Below are 14201 nucleotides of genomic sequence, written 5' to 3'. Positions count from 1 at the left end.
ATTTTATAAACATATGGATAGAATTTAAACCGCTAGAAACTTATGATAGATATTAATCTGGCCTTGACATAAGTTGATGAATATATAAAGGAACAGATAAAGAAAAAAATGTAACAAAAAAATGAAATCATCTCACTCTTTTGCATTGAAATAAGTGGAATTAAAGGTCACAAATTCAAGGTTTTACACAATTCGCATGATGCTGTAATTTGATTCTTCTTTTTCTTCTTCTTCTTCTTCTTCTTTTAAAGTTTAAATACTTAAAATGTGCCAGAAATTACAAAGAAGAAAAAAATATGGATGGTGTTGATGGCAACTATGCATGTGGTGTGACTCCTCTATGCAAATTCTCCCTACTTCTGTCTTGCGTGGCCAATCTCTGTTTTAATCCTAAACAGTCTCTGAGCTCTAGAGGAGCCATTCTCAAAAGTTACTATTTAATTTCAAAACCAATTATGTTCTCTGTGTCTCTAGTGCAGCTCTTGGTAGCCACATCCTGTGAGTTTCCTTTATCTAATAAGAGATTAAAGATGCAATATTTTGCAGTCCAATTTATTGACAGTATTTGAGTGTCAGGTCTTTGTGACAATGATTGAATCACTTCCAGGTGTCCACTCTGATGCGCTGATTCAGCCTGAATTCGTCCAGGTCAGCAAATGACCATCATCTGCAAGCCCTTATATTCTGCTACTGACTATGCTACAGCTTAAATTTGTCAACCAGCAGGAAAAGCTCTGGAGTTTATTGGATCGATCAGCTATGATGGGAGCTCATACTACAGGGAGTCTCTGAAAAACCAGTTCAGCATCTCAAGAGACACCAGCAGTAAAACAATAACATTACAAGGGAATAATCTGCAGACTGAAGACACAGCTGTGTATTACTGTTGTGGGGCTCATAGGAATAAGCACATTAAAAGGGACACCCCCCTCTTTATTATTTCTTTGTTAATTGTGTGTTTGTGAACGTAAGTTTATTGCATAAGATTTTGATGTAACTTTTGTTCTTTTAGATATATGTATTTGAGCAAGGCTCAGACAGGCACCTGTGACATCTCTAGGAAGACGGGGCGCTCTAGACTGGTCATGTTGAAAAAAGACGCGCGAGAGTAGAGAGCGCGAGAGAGGGAGAGCGTGAGAGAGAGAGCGGATGAGAGAGCGAGTTTAGCTTGAGAAGTGTGTTGTTGTGAAAAAGTTAATTAAAAAGTTTTCCGAACTTCACGTACGCCTGGCAAGTCCTTTGTTCAGGTGTGCAACAAAACTGGAGGCACCGCTGGGATTGTTAATGTTGTGCCTTGGAGTGACTAAGAGGGAGAAAACAAAGTCAGCCCGCAGCTGAGGGAAATTCGGAAGTGCGGACGAGTGTGTACTTCTAGAAATGGATCTGGAGATGCTAGCAGAAAGAATAACTGGACAGCTTTGGCTTCTTCAGTTTCATCTGGTTAAGGAGGTATGTACCCGCATCAGAATCCCGACCGAAAATGTCGCAACAAAGCGAACATTAATAAAATTAATAACCGAGTCGATAGACAATGCGATTGAAAATGAGGAGGAAGACGCTGCTAAACAGTACCTCAGTTCGCTGCTACAGCTAACGGAGCAACACGGGGAAAGTGATGAGAACGGAGTTAGTGAGGGAAAGGCACAGGGCACTGGACAGCGTAGCCGCGATGTAGCTGAAGAAATAATCCTACAACAAAAATATTCACTATAAACTGCAGCTTAATAACATGGCAGTGGGGGGCGAAGCTATGAGGCTGGATGAAAGAGTGGGCAGTTCGGAGCCTAGTCAGGCATCAGCACAACACCTTGTGTTAACAGCGCCAGTCAGCAGGCCCTCTGAAGTTACTATTAGGAGAGATTTCAAAATTTGTGGTCAGATTGGGGAGAGAGGACAGAAGGATAAGCTGTCATTTACGAATTTGATGCATCAAATTGATAAGGGATTGAATAAAGGACACAGTGAAGCGGAAATTATTGACGCTGTGATCAGGGCAATAAGTCCCGGTCTGAGCATTCGCGACATGCTGGAAATCAAAAGAGACCTAACCCTCTCCCAACTAAAAACAGTACTAAAAGGGCATTTCAAGGAAGACAGCTCCACTGATTTATACCACAAACTAGTGAATATAACTCAAGACAACCGTGAATCCCCACAAAATTTCTTGTTTAGGGCCATTGAGTTAAAAGAGAGGTTGTTACATGCCTCCAGAGAAATGGGGTCTGATGAGCACTACAGTTCAGAACTTATTCAAAAGAAGTTCTTGCGGTCAGTCAGCACTGGGCTAGCGAGCGACCATATCAAGTTTCAACTAAGACCTTACTTGGATGACCTGAAGACGACAGATGAGATACTGATTGATAAAATGAATGAGGCGGCCAGTGTCGAATTAGAAAGACTAAACAAACAAAGGAAAAACCCAGCTAACAGAGTGGCAAAAGTAACTGAATTGCAGTCAGAAGTGCAGATACAGCAGCGGGGTCAGGATGAAGCAGCGTTAATGGTAAAGGTGCAGGAACAGTCCAGTGATGTGGTGAAGCCCAAGAACCGCAAAACACCAGCTGTAGCTAGTTTGAGGGAGTCTGAGCTCTATGAAGCAGTTAAGTTACTTAGGGAGGAAGTTGCTGAGCTCAGGAAAAGCATGAGTACCACTCAAGAGTTTGCTCGCCGAGGCAGATGGAGTACTAGGAAAGGGTGTAGAGCTTGTCAGGAGAAAGGGATGGGTGATCAGTGTGAACATTGCTTTAAGTGTGGGCTGTTGGGTCACTCTGCGCGGGGCTGTAGAGCACAGAGGGGGCCAGCTGAAGAGACAGTCAATGTGAACATAGTTCACACAGTGACACCCACAAACCCACCCTTGGTGAACCATAGTGAATCCAATGGAAAAGTCCAGGAGCTCCTGTGTCAGAGAATTAAGCATCTGGAAGCAGAATTAGAGAAAAAGGGGAAGCCTGAGCAGGGAGTGGTTGCCACCTATTCCAGTCACCTATTTCTCCAACGCCAAGCTAAGCTACAGTCTCTCATTGGACCAAAGTGCATGGTTGACTGTTTCTTCGAGGGAGTGGCTGTGCAGGCATTGTGGGACACCGGGTCCCAGGTCACCGTCATAAATGAAGACTGGAGGGACGCCAGCTTTCCACACATACGGGTGCGCAGTATGAATGAACTGTTGAATGAAGGTGAGGCCCTTGTTGGTAGAGCTGCAAACCAGACACCTATACCTTTCTCTGGATGGGTGGAGCTTAAGTTCAGGCTTGGATCGAGCAGAGGGCCCCAACCAGAACTACTGATACCTGCGCTGGTCTCAAATGAGCCAGGAGTGGGACAGCCTCCAATTATCGGCTACAACGTAATCAAGCAACTGGTTATGAAAGGAATGGAGCAGCATCCAGATGTTATTCCAGAGGTGGTGAGAGAGGCTTTCTCCATTGACTGTAATAAAGTTGACGTGTTGATCCAAATGTTCCAGAACAGTGAGCAGAATGAGAAAGAAGGAGTGGTGAGAGTGGGACGGGGAGCAGGAGTGATACCAGCTGGACAGACGAAGGCAGTTAAGTGCAGTGTGCGAACAGGTCCTCTCATGACAAAACAGGATGTGCTGTTTGAACCTGAAGGAATCCCGACATGGCCAGAGGGGCTGAGTATCACTGAAACGGTCATCAGTCTTCAAAAGGGAAGCTGGTCTAAAGTCACCATCCCCATCACTAATGTGAGTAGTCATGATATTACTCTAGTCCCACGCTTGGTGCTAGGAAAGGTGCAGCAGGTCAAAGCTATATATCCAGCTGACACACGACCGGTGACCAGAGAATCAACTTTAAATGGAAGTGCGGTCAGAGTGGCAGCAGGGAAAGGAGTAGCTGCAAACCACAGCAATGCAAGTAAGGACGAGGGAAACAGCATGACAGATGCAAGCAAAGGGGAGCTGTGGGACCCACCTGTCTCAGTTGATCACCTCACCACAGATCAGCAGATGAAAGTTAAGCTGTTGTTAAGGGAAGAATGTGCTGCATTTTCAAAGGACGAGCATGACATAGGATGTATCCCCTCACTGCAAATGAAAATCAGATTGAACGACTCCACTCCAGTGAAGCGTACATATACATCAATACCTAAGCCACTCCACAAAGAAGTGAAGGAGTATTTGGAGGACCTGCTAAATAGAGGGTGGATCAAAAAGTCCAGATCCCCATACGCCTCCCCGGTTGTTTGCGTGCGTAGGAAGGATGGGAGTTTACGCCTCTGTGTGGATTACCGTGAACTCAACCGTAAATCCATCCCAGACCGTCACCCCATCCCACGGGTGCAAGACATGCTGAACAGTCTGAGTGGAAGTGCATGGTTTTCGATTCTCGACCAAGGAAAGGCATACCACCAGGGGTTCCTGGAAGAGAGTAGCAGACCATTGACTGCTTTCATAACACCTTGGGGCCTGTATGAATGGGTCAGGATCCCATTCGGCCTGTCGTCAGCCCCAGCAGAGTTCCAGCGCAGTATGGAGGAGTGCCTTGCTGGGCTTAGGGATGACACATGCCAACCATATCTGGATGATAACCTAGTGCACAGTAGGACATTTGAGGACCATCTGCATGACATGAGGGAAGTGTTACGTCGTTATCAACAACATGGAGTGAAGCTTACTGCTAAGAAGTGTGAGGTGTTCAAAGCAAAAGTGAAGTTCTTGGGTAAGATCGTCTCAAAGGACGGCTACACAATGGACCCCGCCGAGATTGCACCAGTGCAGGCTTTGAAAGACCGCAAGCCTCAGACAGTGGGTGACTTAAGACGACTGCTTGGATTCGTATCGTACTATCGTACATATATTCCAAACTTCTCACGAATCGCAAGACCACTGTATGACCTGTTGTCAGCTGAGAGAACTCCAGGAAGTAAGGCCCAAAGCAAAGCCAGAGTTAGTAGGAAAGGTGGAGGAAAGCACAGGAAAACAGACCAGCTACCATCGAGTCAGCCAATAGCCTGGACAGAACAACATCAGCAGGTACTGTGCCAACTTCTTGAGTACCTGCTCAGTCCTCCAATCATGGGCTATCCAGACTTCGATCAAGCATTTATTCTGCACTGTGATGCATCTCAAGAGGGGCTTGGTGCTGTGTTGTATCAGAGACAGCAAGGGAAATTGGTCGTCATCGGCTACGGGTCAAGAACACTGACTGCCCCAGAAAAGAACTACCACCTCCATTCGGGGAAGTTAGAGTTCCTCGCAATGAAGTGGGCAATCTGTGAAAGGTTCCGTGAGTACTTATATTATGCACCTTCCTTTGTTGTTTATACTGATAACAATCCCTTAACCTATGTGTTGACAACAGCTAAACTGAACGCCACAACACACCGGTGGGTCGCCGAGCTGGCTGACTTCAATTTTTCCATCAAGTATCGGCCTGGCAGGAACAATGGAGATGCTGATGGCTTGTCAAGAATGCCTCTGGACATGGAGCAGTATATGCATACGTGCTCGCAGGAAGTGGAGCCAGATGTGATTGGCGCTGTCATGCATGCACTTCAACTGAATTCGGAGGAGTATGAGCCTTGGATGTGCCCGATCACCCTAAATACAGCATGTGCAGAGGTAGAACAAGAAAGAATAGCGTCACCAGCGACAGAGCTCTCCCGAGAGGACCTACAGAAGGCACAAGAAGAAGACCCAGTCATTGGGAAGGTACGGGACTACATCATGGTAGGACGATGGCCAGACTTAGGCAGAAGGGACCGTCGTGACGATCTAACAGCTCTGGTCAGGCAGAGGAATAGGCTGTATGTGGATGAAGATGGTATATTGTGCAGGAAGTCATTAGCACGAGCGCAGCTAGTGTTGCCCAAGAAGTATCTCCAGCTGGTGTACAAGGAACTGCACGAGGAAATGGGGCACCAGGGGGTTGAACGCACACTGGGCCTCATTCGTGATCGATTCTACTGGCCCCACATGCAGAGGGACGTTGACCATTATGTGACCACGGTGTGTTGCTGTTTGAAGCGGAAGCGTCCAAACAAGCTGACAAGAGCACCATTGGTGAACATTGTGACTACTTACCCCTTTGAGCTGGTGTCGGTAGACTTCCTCCATCTGGAAAGCTGTAAGGGGGGATCTGAATACATCCTGGTGGTCATGGACCACTTTACCCGGTTTGCCCAGGCCTATGCATGCACTAACAAATCAGCAAGGACAGCGGCTGAGAAGATCTTTGGAGACTTTGTTCTCAGGTATGGATTCCCCACAAAGTTACATCATGACCAGGGCAGGGAGTTTGAGAATAGGTTGTTCGCTCAGCTTGAAGAATACTGTGGCATTCAAGGCTCTCGTACCACACCCTACCACCCGGCAGGTAATGGTCAGGTGGAGCGTTTTAATAGAACGCTCCTGTCCATGCTGAGATGCCTGACTGAAGAGGCCAAGTCGGACTGGAAGAGCTCCCTAGCAAAGGTGGTCCACGCGTATAATTGTACGCGTAGCGAAGCTACTGGGTTTGCCCCATACTATCTGTTATATGGAAGAAACCCTAGGCTCCCCATTGACGTCATGTTTGGCCTGAAGCCAAGTGAACAGAGTGCTTCCCATAGTGAATATGCCCTCAAGTGGAGAAAACGCATGAACGAGGCCTACAAGTTGGCATCCAGGACAGCTCAGGAGGAGCGAAGAAAAGCAAAACGTGGCTATGACAGAAAGATTTATGGGGCAGAGCTACAGCCAGGCTGTAGAGTGTTAGTGAGAAATTTCACTGAGAGGGGAGGTCCTGGGAAACTCAGGTCGTATTGGGAGGACCAGGTGTACGTAGTCACTGAGAGGAAATACAAGGATGGACCAGTCTACGTAGTCAAGCCGGAACGGGGTCCAGGGAAGGCTCGGGTCCTCCACAGGAACCTGCTGCTGCCCTGCAACTTCCTGCCGGTTGAAGAGGACAAGCATGAGAACAAGAAGGAAGACAGGAGGAAAATACATACAGACATAAAGAGAAAACGACAAATAAAGCAAAGAGAAAGAGAACCAGAAAGCAGCACAGAGGATGAAAGTAACTGGAGGTGCATTACTGCACTGCCAGCAGCACAATCAGACCAGACCAGAAGCCAGCTGAGACCGGAAGCAGAGGAATTCCAGCCAAGAACAGCTGAGAGGGAACCAGAGCCAGATCTAAGCGTAGATGAAGAACAGTGTCAGGTGCTGTGTGATGAAAACAGGAGAGAGCCAAAACTGGAACTGGAGAACAGAGATTGTGAAGAACCAGAGCTGGGGACCAGAAGGATGGCAGAGACTGAGCGGAACATGTCAGCTGATGAAGCAGATGAAGGGGACCCTGAGACACCATTCCCTCCAGCGGGAAAGTATCCTTTAAGACAAAGGCACCCCCCTAGTACACTAACATACAAAACACTAGGCCAGCCTTCCCTTACGTACAGACACATGTAATGGTGTAGTTAGAATGTTACTGTTACAGTGGAAAAAAAAGAGAGTTCATAATTGTGTTAGTTCATTGCAATACGACAAGAGACAACAGGACAGAGATTCATGGGTTCATAATTTAAGTTTTTTAATTTAATGAGCAAAGTACCAGGCAACAGACATTCTCACATATAATGGGTACTGACGTGGGAAAGATACACAATAGTACACAATGTGGGTCTGTTAAAGGGGCTATGGAGTAGGTTTAAGGTCATAACCTTTCAGTACATGATACGTGGCCCGTATAAGAGACGGAGTAACTCTTCAGATATCACCTGGCCAGTGATGTCTGTCCTTGACACGTGACATGAAGAGGGAGATACATGTCATGTAAAGACTGTTGTTAAGCAGAAAGTATCAGGCACAAAGACCGACTCCCGTACTTACCACCAAGCTCACCTGTTGAAGACATGAATACTGGGAAATGCTGAATGTCGGGTCGACATTTATTTTGGAGGGGAGAGTGTGGGGCTCATAGGAATAAGCACATTAAAAGGGACACCCCCCTCTTTATTATTTCTTTGTTAATTGTGTGTTTGTGAACGTAAGTTTATTGCATAAGATTTTGATGTAACTTTTGTTCTTTTAGATATATGTATTTGAGCAAGGCTCAGACAGGCACCTGTGACATCTCTAGGAAGACGGGGCGCTCTAGACTGGTCATGTTGAAAAAAGACGCGCGAGAGTAGAGAGCGCGAGAGAGGGAGAGCGTGAGAGAGAGAGCGGACGAGAGAGCGAGTTTAGCTTGAGAAGTGTGTTGTTGTGAAAAAGTTAATTAAAAAGTTTTCCGAACTTCACGTACGCCTGGCAAGTCCTTTGTTCAGGTGTGCAACACTGTGCCCGTTACACACAATATTTCCATCTGGTAGAGGAGCTGTACAAATACTCAATGTGGCCTATACTAACAGATAAATGACCTGTGATATCGATTTCAGCACTCCTGTTAAGGATGAGAGAGCCCTCAGGTCTTACTTTAGACTGGAGTTACCCACTACAGATGCCATTAGACAAATTAAGAGTGCATAGCTGGTGTATGGATTATTTCAGTTTATTTGTACCTGTTGTGCGGCAATAGGAGATACTTTTTACATTTACATGGGTTAAAAAATGTTTCTCTGAATGTGATATTAGAAATTATCTAGACTCCACTCCCGCCCCACCAACAGCCTTCTCTGACACCTCCTTCCCTAATTCCTCCTCTCCCTGTCCCTTTCACTTTGATCCTGACCATGCTCTCCCATTGCCCAAGCCCCCCCTGCATTCAGAAACAATGCACATTAAAGCAGAAACTCAGTTGTCACAACTCCTAAAAGACGCCAGGTTTGATGGCCAGTGAAGACCATGTCAGCTCAGAGGTTAGTGGATGGAATTCGGACCATGCCACAAGTCCAATCGACATTCCTTCACTCATTCGCAAACTTTATAGAACAAAAGAAAATAAAACTACCCTCTACAACATTATGGAATAATCAGGCATATTGAACCTGTAATCAATGATATAGCCGTGAACCTTATGTGACGGGGTGATTTATTTTACTATTCTTCTAAATTTCCACCTCAGTCTTGTTTGGTACTTTGCTGTTTGTGTTTGGATTGTTTTATTGCATTTATTTGTGGTTTGTGACAAACAAACAGCTGCATCAACTATCCTCTGCTGGAACGCATAACATGACACTGCTGTTATCTGAGTTGTTGGGTTTGCATAGTGTGGCATAATTTTTTAGAACACTGACCTTTCAGGCCACTCTGTTTTGCATGTAGTACTGCAGCCATCCACCAGTGAGTATGAATTAGAGTAGTGAGTGTTTCTGCTTTAAATGAGAGAGATGTATCAAATTATTTTGCCTTTCACTGTTTTGCCTTATACTTGACATCTGTACTCCACTCATATCACTTCTTGTATGAACCAAACCCACTTAGGAGATTTGAAATTCAAGCAATAAACTTCTGTTTGTGTTGATCAGCAGCTCCATCTGCTTTTATTCACCCAGTTGAATAGTACCAGATGAGGAGATAAACCTACCAGTAACTAACTTAATCTCCACTGGGAGCAGTATATTCCATTCAGTAAAGAAAGAGGAGTCATATACTACACAGGCATGGTTCAGTCCAATCAAACATCTGAAGGATAAGAGATAATTAGTTATGTGGAATAGAAAAGCTCCACAACCCAATTTAAAACAAAAGAGTCCACAAGGCTTTCCATATCTCATTGTGTCCATGCCACAATATTATTTAAGAACTCAGTTGTAAAAGAGATTTAAAAAAAAAAAGAAAAAGAAAAAGTTTTTGGTTAGTGTTAAAGTTTTTTTGTACATTTGTGAGCAAATTAATCAATTTGTACTTTAATTTCATCTTTGTTCACTTTATTCATTCATTTATTTATTGGTTGGTTGGTTTGTTTGCTAATCCTGCATACGAATGCAATATAAATAGTAATCTTCCTTATTAAATATTTTAAAGTGTTTTTTGATTCCTAACCCAGAGCACATTTCTTCTCATTGTTTCTAATTAAGTCTCTAGAGGGTGGACTATGCAAAGTTATACTCCACTTCAGTACTTTATAATCTCATGTCTCTTTTCATCTCTGTCTGTGTGTACAGTATTTTCAGAAGCAGCTCCTGTCAGGTCAGTTATGGAGTCAAGAGATTTTTCTTGTCATGCTCATGTTTAAACAATGTAAGACATTTTCAAAAAAAATTATTTCATTTTGATGAGAGACTTCTAATGTTTTCCAATTTCATATGATGTTCTTATAATTAAGGGTTTACGTGATTATTTACTATATTTTTATTTTGGCAGCTGTAATGGGTCAGACGCTGACTGAGTCTGAACCAGTGATCATTAAACCTGGTGGATCTCATAAACTGACCTGTACAGCCTCTGGGTTTAACTTTGGGAGCTATAGCATGCACTGGATCGGACAGGCTCCTGGAAAAGGACTGGAGTGGGTGTCATATATCAAATACGATAGTAGTAAAATGTATTACTCCAGTTGTGTCCAGGGAAGGTTCACCATCTCCAGAGATAACAGTAAGAATCAGCTATATCTACAGATGAACAGTCTGAAGACTGAAGACACAGCTGTGTATTACTGTGTCAGAGACTCACAGAGAGATAAAGGGAGGCAGTGCTGTACAAAAACATGAAAGAGATATTGGTAGAAGTACATGTGTAAAAAAAAATCAGGAGAAAAGAATAATAATAACAATAATAAATAATAAATACATGACACTGGAAAAGTGTTAAACGACTGTCATGCTGAAGGCAGGATGAAGAAAAAAATAACTCTACTATTCAAAGGAGTATTTACAGTAAATACAGTCCAGTGTATCAGGGGAAAACTCAGAATAATATCAACTATTGTTGTTTATTTCTTTTGCCTAAACAGACTTATATTTTTATTGTGAGTTTCATGAAGAACTTTGATTTCTGCATCGTTGTTACTGCTGGCAGCTGCTTCCTGTCTCAACAGACATGAGACAATAAATAAAAATCAGATTAGCAGGGTTACTGCGTTTATCATTTCAGTTTAACATCACATTTTTCAGCTGTGAGAGATCAGATACAGGCAACAAATGAACTCATACACAGATGTACAGACACACACACACCCACGCATGCACACATACACACTGAAATGTGAACGTTCATATTTTTACATTGTTCTCTTAAAAAAAAAAAAAAAATCTGAACCATAAAGGTTAATCAGCTATCTCATGCTGATCTTTTCCCATACTGTGCTAAGAAACCAAAGGGAATATCACATCAGATTTAGTTTTATTTCATGGAGTGACTAATATACAGTGAACAATGACAACATTTTTCCATGACCAATCACTGTCTTTCTTTTCATCTTTACAATCTAAGCAAATTTTGTCCACAACACTAAGAGCCATATTCAGTCCTCATTTACATACAGTCTCAGATGCTTATAGAGGTGATGAGTTTTCACACTGCTGTAGTTTCGCATTTCTCAAAAAACAATGGATGTTCTGAAATATGGAGTGTTCCTGGCTTTCACCTCAATTGAGTACTATATTTTTTTGACGAATTTCTCTCATTCACTCACTCACTCACTCACTCACTCATTTTCAAAGCCGCTTATCCTAATTAAAGGGTGCCGGAGCCTATCCCAGTGTTCAATGGGCAAAAGGTGGGGAAACACCCTAGACAGGTTGCCAGTCTATCGCAGGGCAGACACACAGACAAACACACACACACACACACATTCATACCTAGGCTCAATGTAGTGTCTCCAATTCACCTGAGCTGCATGTCTTTGGACTGTGGGCTGTGGGAGGAAACCGAAGCTCCCGGAGGAAACCCACGCAGACATGTGGAGAACACCCACGCAGGCATGTGGAGAACATGCAAACTCCACACAGAAAGGACCCTGGCCGCCCAGCTGGGAATTGAACCCGACAGCGCTACCCATTGCGCCACCGTGCTGCCCAGCGAGGAATTTCTCAGATATAAAAATCTCATATGACTTGATGTTAATTCTCTCTTTTTCCCAGGTGTTTGTGGACAGTCACTGACCTCACATGTGGCGAGTCTGTGGTGAACAATCCTGGACAGTCTGTCACTCTGTCCTGTACTATGTCTGGATTCTCTATGAGAAGCAACTGGATGCACTGGATCTGTCAGAAACCATGGAAAGGACTGCAGTGGATTGGACTTTGACAGCAGTACTGCTATAGCATTTGCCCAGTCTCTCCAGGGTCAGTTCTCCATCACCAAAGACACCAGCAAAAACATTCTGCATTTAGAGGTGAAAAGCCTGAAAGCTGAAGACACAGCTGTTTATTACTGTGCCAGAGACTCACAGTCACACAAAAAGCTGCACTGCTGAACAAAAAATACTTAGGTATGTGTCAGTGAGAAACACTGGGACTGGATGTACTCAATTTGGAAATTTCATGGAGAGAGCAGATATAAGACAACAAAACAAAATGCCTTGGGTTTCCTATGAAATCTTTCTGACCCTGGAGTGCCCATCTGGGAAGACTTGGTGGCAAAATGTATGTATTGGGAGCCAGATCCATGGGAGATGCTATTACTCTTGATCCAGCTCTCCTGTAATACCAGTGTTCACACCAGAACAGGATACACCCCCTTCTTCTCAGTCCATGGTTGTGAAGACAGGTTGTCTTTTCATCAGCTTCTCTCTGCTCCCAGCAAGCCTTCTGGTGCAACTCCTGGAACTCCTGTAGAACACACCATGTCTATCTGCAGGAAGCTACACCTGGCCTGCCAGTTGATCCAAGAATATGAACAAGTCAATGTTCCCATCTCCAGCAGAAGGCACAATATGACAAAAAAAGTGATACACTTGCCTTGCCAGAAAGGAGAGTTAGTCTGTCTGAATGATCCAGGTGTAAGCTAGCATCTCACTGGAAAGGACCTTGTGCTGTCATTCAGTCCATTCAGTCTAATCCAGGAACAGTCTGTTGCACTGCCAGCTCCTCCATAAGAGCTGCCTGTGACATCAGTGCAATCAGCTTGTCAGGCAGCATCACAGAACGAGGACTGCATGCCAAGTTCCTCAGAGGACTCTGCTCAGCTTTCTAGACCTATTAGCAGCCAGCCAGTTACATCATATTCATGTTTCAAACATTTTATTGTAAAGTGAAGAACTGTTGTGAAATGTTCATTGACTGTGTGCCTTGTGTTCTCACAGTTGATGCCATGGCTAAGTTGAGGAATTCAGTGTTTTAACCGAACTATATGTCTGTTGGTGTTATTGATGTCGTTGTGTATTAGATTCTAATGTCTAGCTTAATATTTTGCGTTACATCTAGAAACATGGACTTTTCCCATAGGGTGTCTAAAGTGAGTACAAGTATTGGTTGTTTAAATAAAAAGGGGGGAGAGAGAGAGAGAGAAAAGATGTGACTGGTCAAGGGAGACAGTGAGAAAGCTACATTAAATGATTAATGACTATTAAACAGAGCTGACCATTTGTTCTCTGCACTAAAGCAAGGTTTTCCCACCATCTTGGCCAACCACTCTGTCCTATGCCTTACACAATGTACGTTTAGTCTGTATCAATGCTAGTTTTCCAATCATATTTTAATACATCTTTTCCTGCTGTATTATCAATGATTGATCTAACGCTTTCAGTACCTTTTCCTATAGGTAGCACCCTGAGTTCATAAATTTAATTTTAGTTAAACCCTTATTCCTAGGTTTACACCCACAAGAAATCATAGAAAAACTATGTCCCCACAAATTAACTCAACATTTATTAGCTAACGGGGAAAACGATAATATCAAGAAAATAAAAGATTCAAAATAAAATAAATAGTAGTAAACCAAGAAAATAGTAGGTTACTGACCTTTCACAAAAGACACAAATTTATATTCACACAAATAAATCTTATCTAGGTCCGTTCAAGGTATGTTTGTTACTATAGTTTACATATATTTTATAATTTAATGTACTTTTTGTTCAACCACAAATACCCCAGAGCAATGTCAAAGAACAAAAAAAAAAAAAAAGAAAGAAATCCTATGGTGCCTCTAACTGACACTTAATAACCAGGTGGGCCCACACACACTAACAAAAGCCGGCAACCAGAAAAGGAAAATTAAAGAAAACAAACCCTGTTACAGGCCTGGTCGATGTTGGGGAACGTAGTGGCCAAAAACAGTTGAAACCGTTTCACTCTAACTGAGCAGCAAATAAAAGGTGCATACTCACAATAGTGGAGGCTGAGTCAGAGTCCTAATGTTGAGTCTCCAA

At 43.5% G+C, this 14201-nt stretch overlaps 1 gene segment (V, D, J or C); it reads left to right on the top strand.

Moving 5' to 3' along the window:
* Positions 1 to 455: 455 nt before the first annotated feature.
* Positions 456 to 10557, top strand: LOC115817977 (immunoglobulin heavy variable 3-43-like; the record flags this gene model as incomplete). The annotated part of the segment is given in 2 exon segments: positions 456 to 498; positions 10256 to 10557. Coding segments are annotated over 2 exon segments (345 nt in total), but the record flags the coding sequence as incomplete, so codon positions are not given.
* Positions 10558 to 14201: the final 3644 nt, after the last annotated feature.

This window comes from Chanos chanos, chromosome 8 (genome assembly GCF_902362185.1).
Source record: "Chanos chanos chromosome 8, fChaCha1.1, whole genome shotgun sequence".
Taxonomy (NCBI): Eukaryota; Metazoa; Chordata; class Actinopteri; order Gonorynchiformes; family Chanidae; genus Chanos; species Chanos chanos.
Note: the sequence above shows the minus strand (reverse complement) of the source record. Positions and strands in the feature narration are given on the sequence as shown.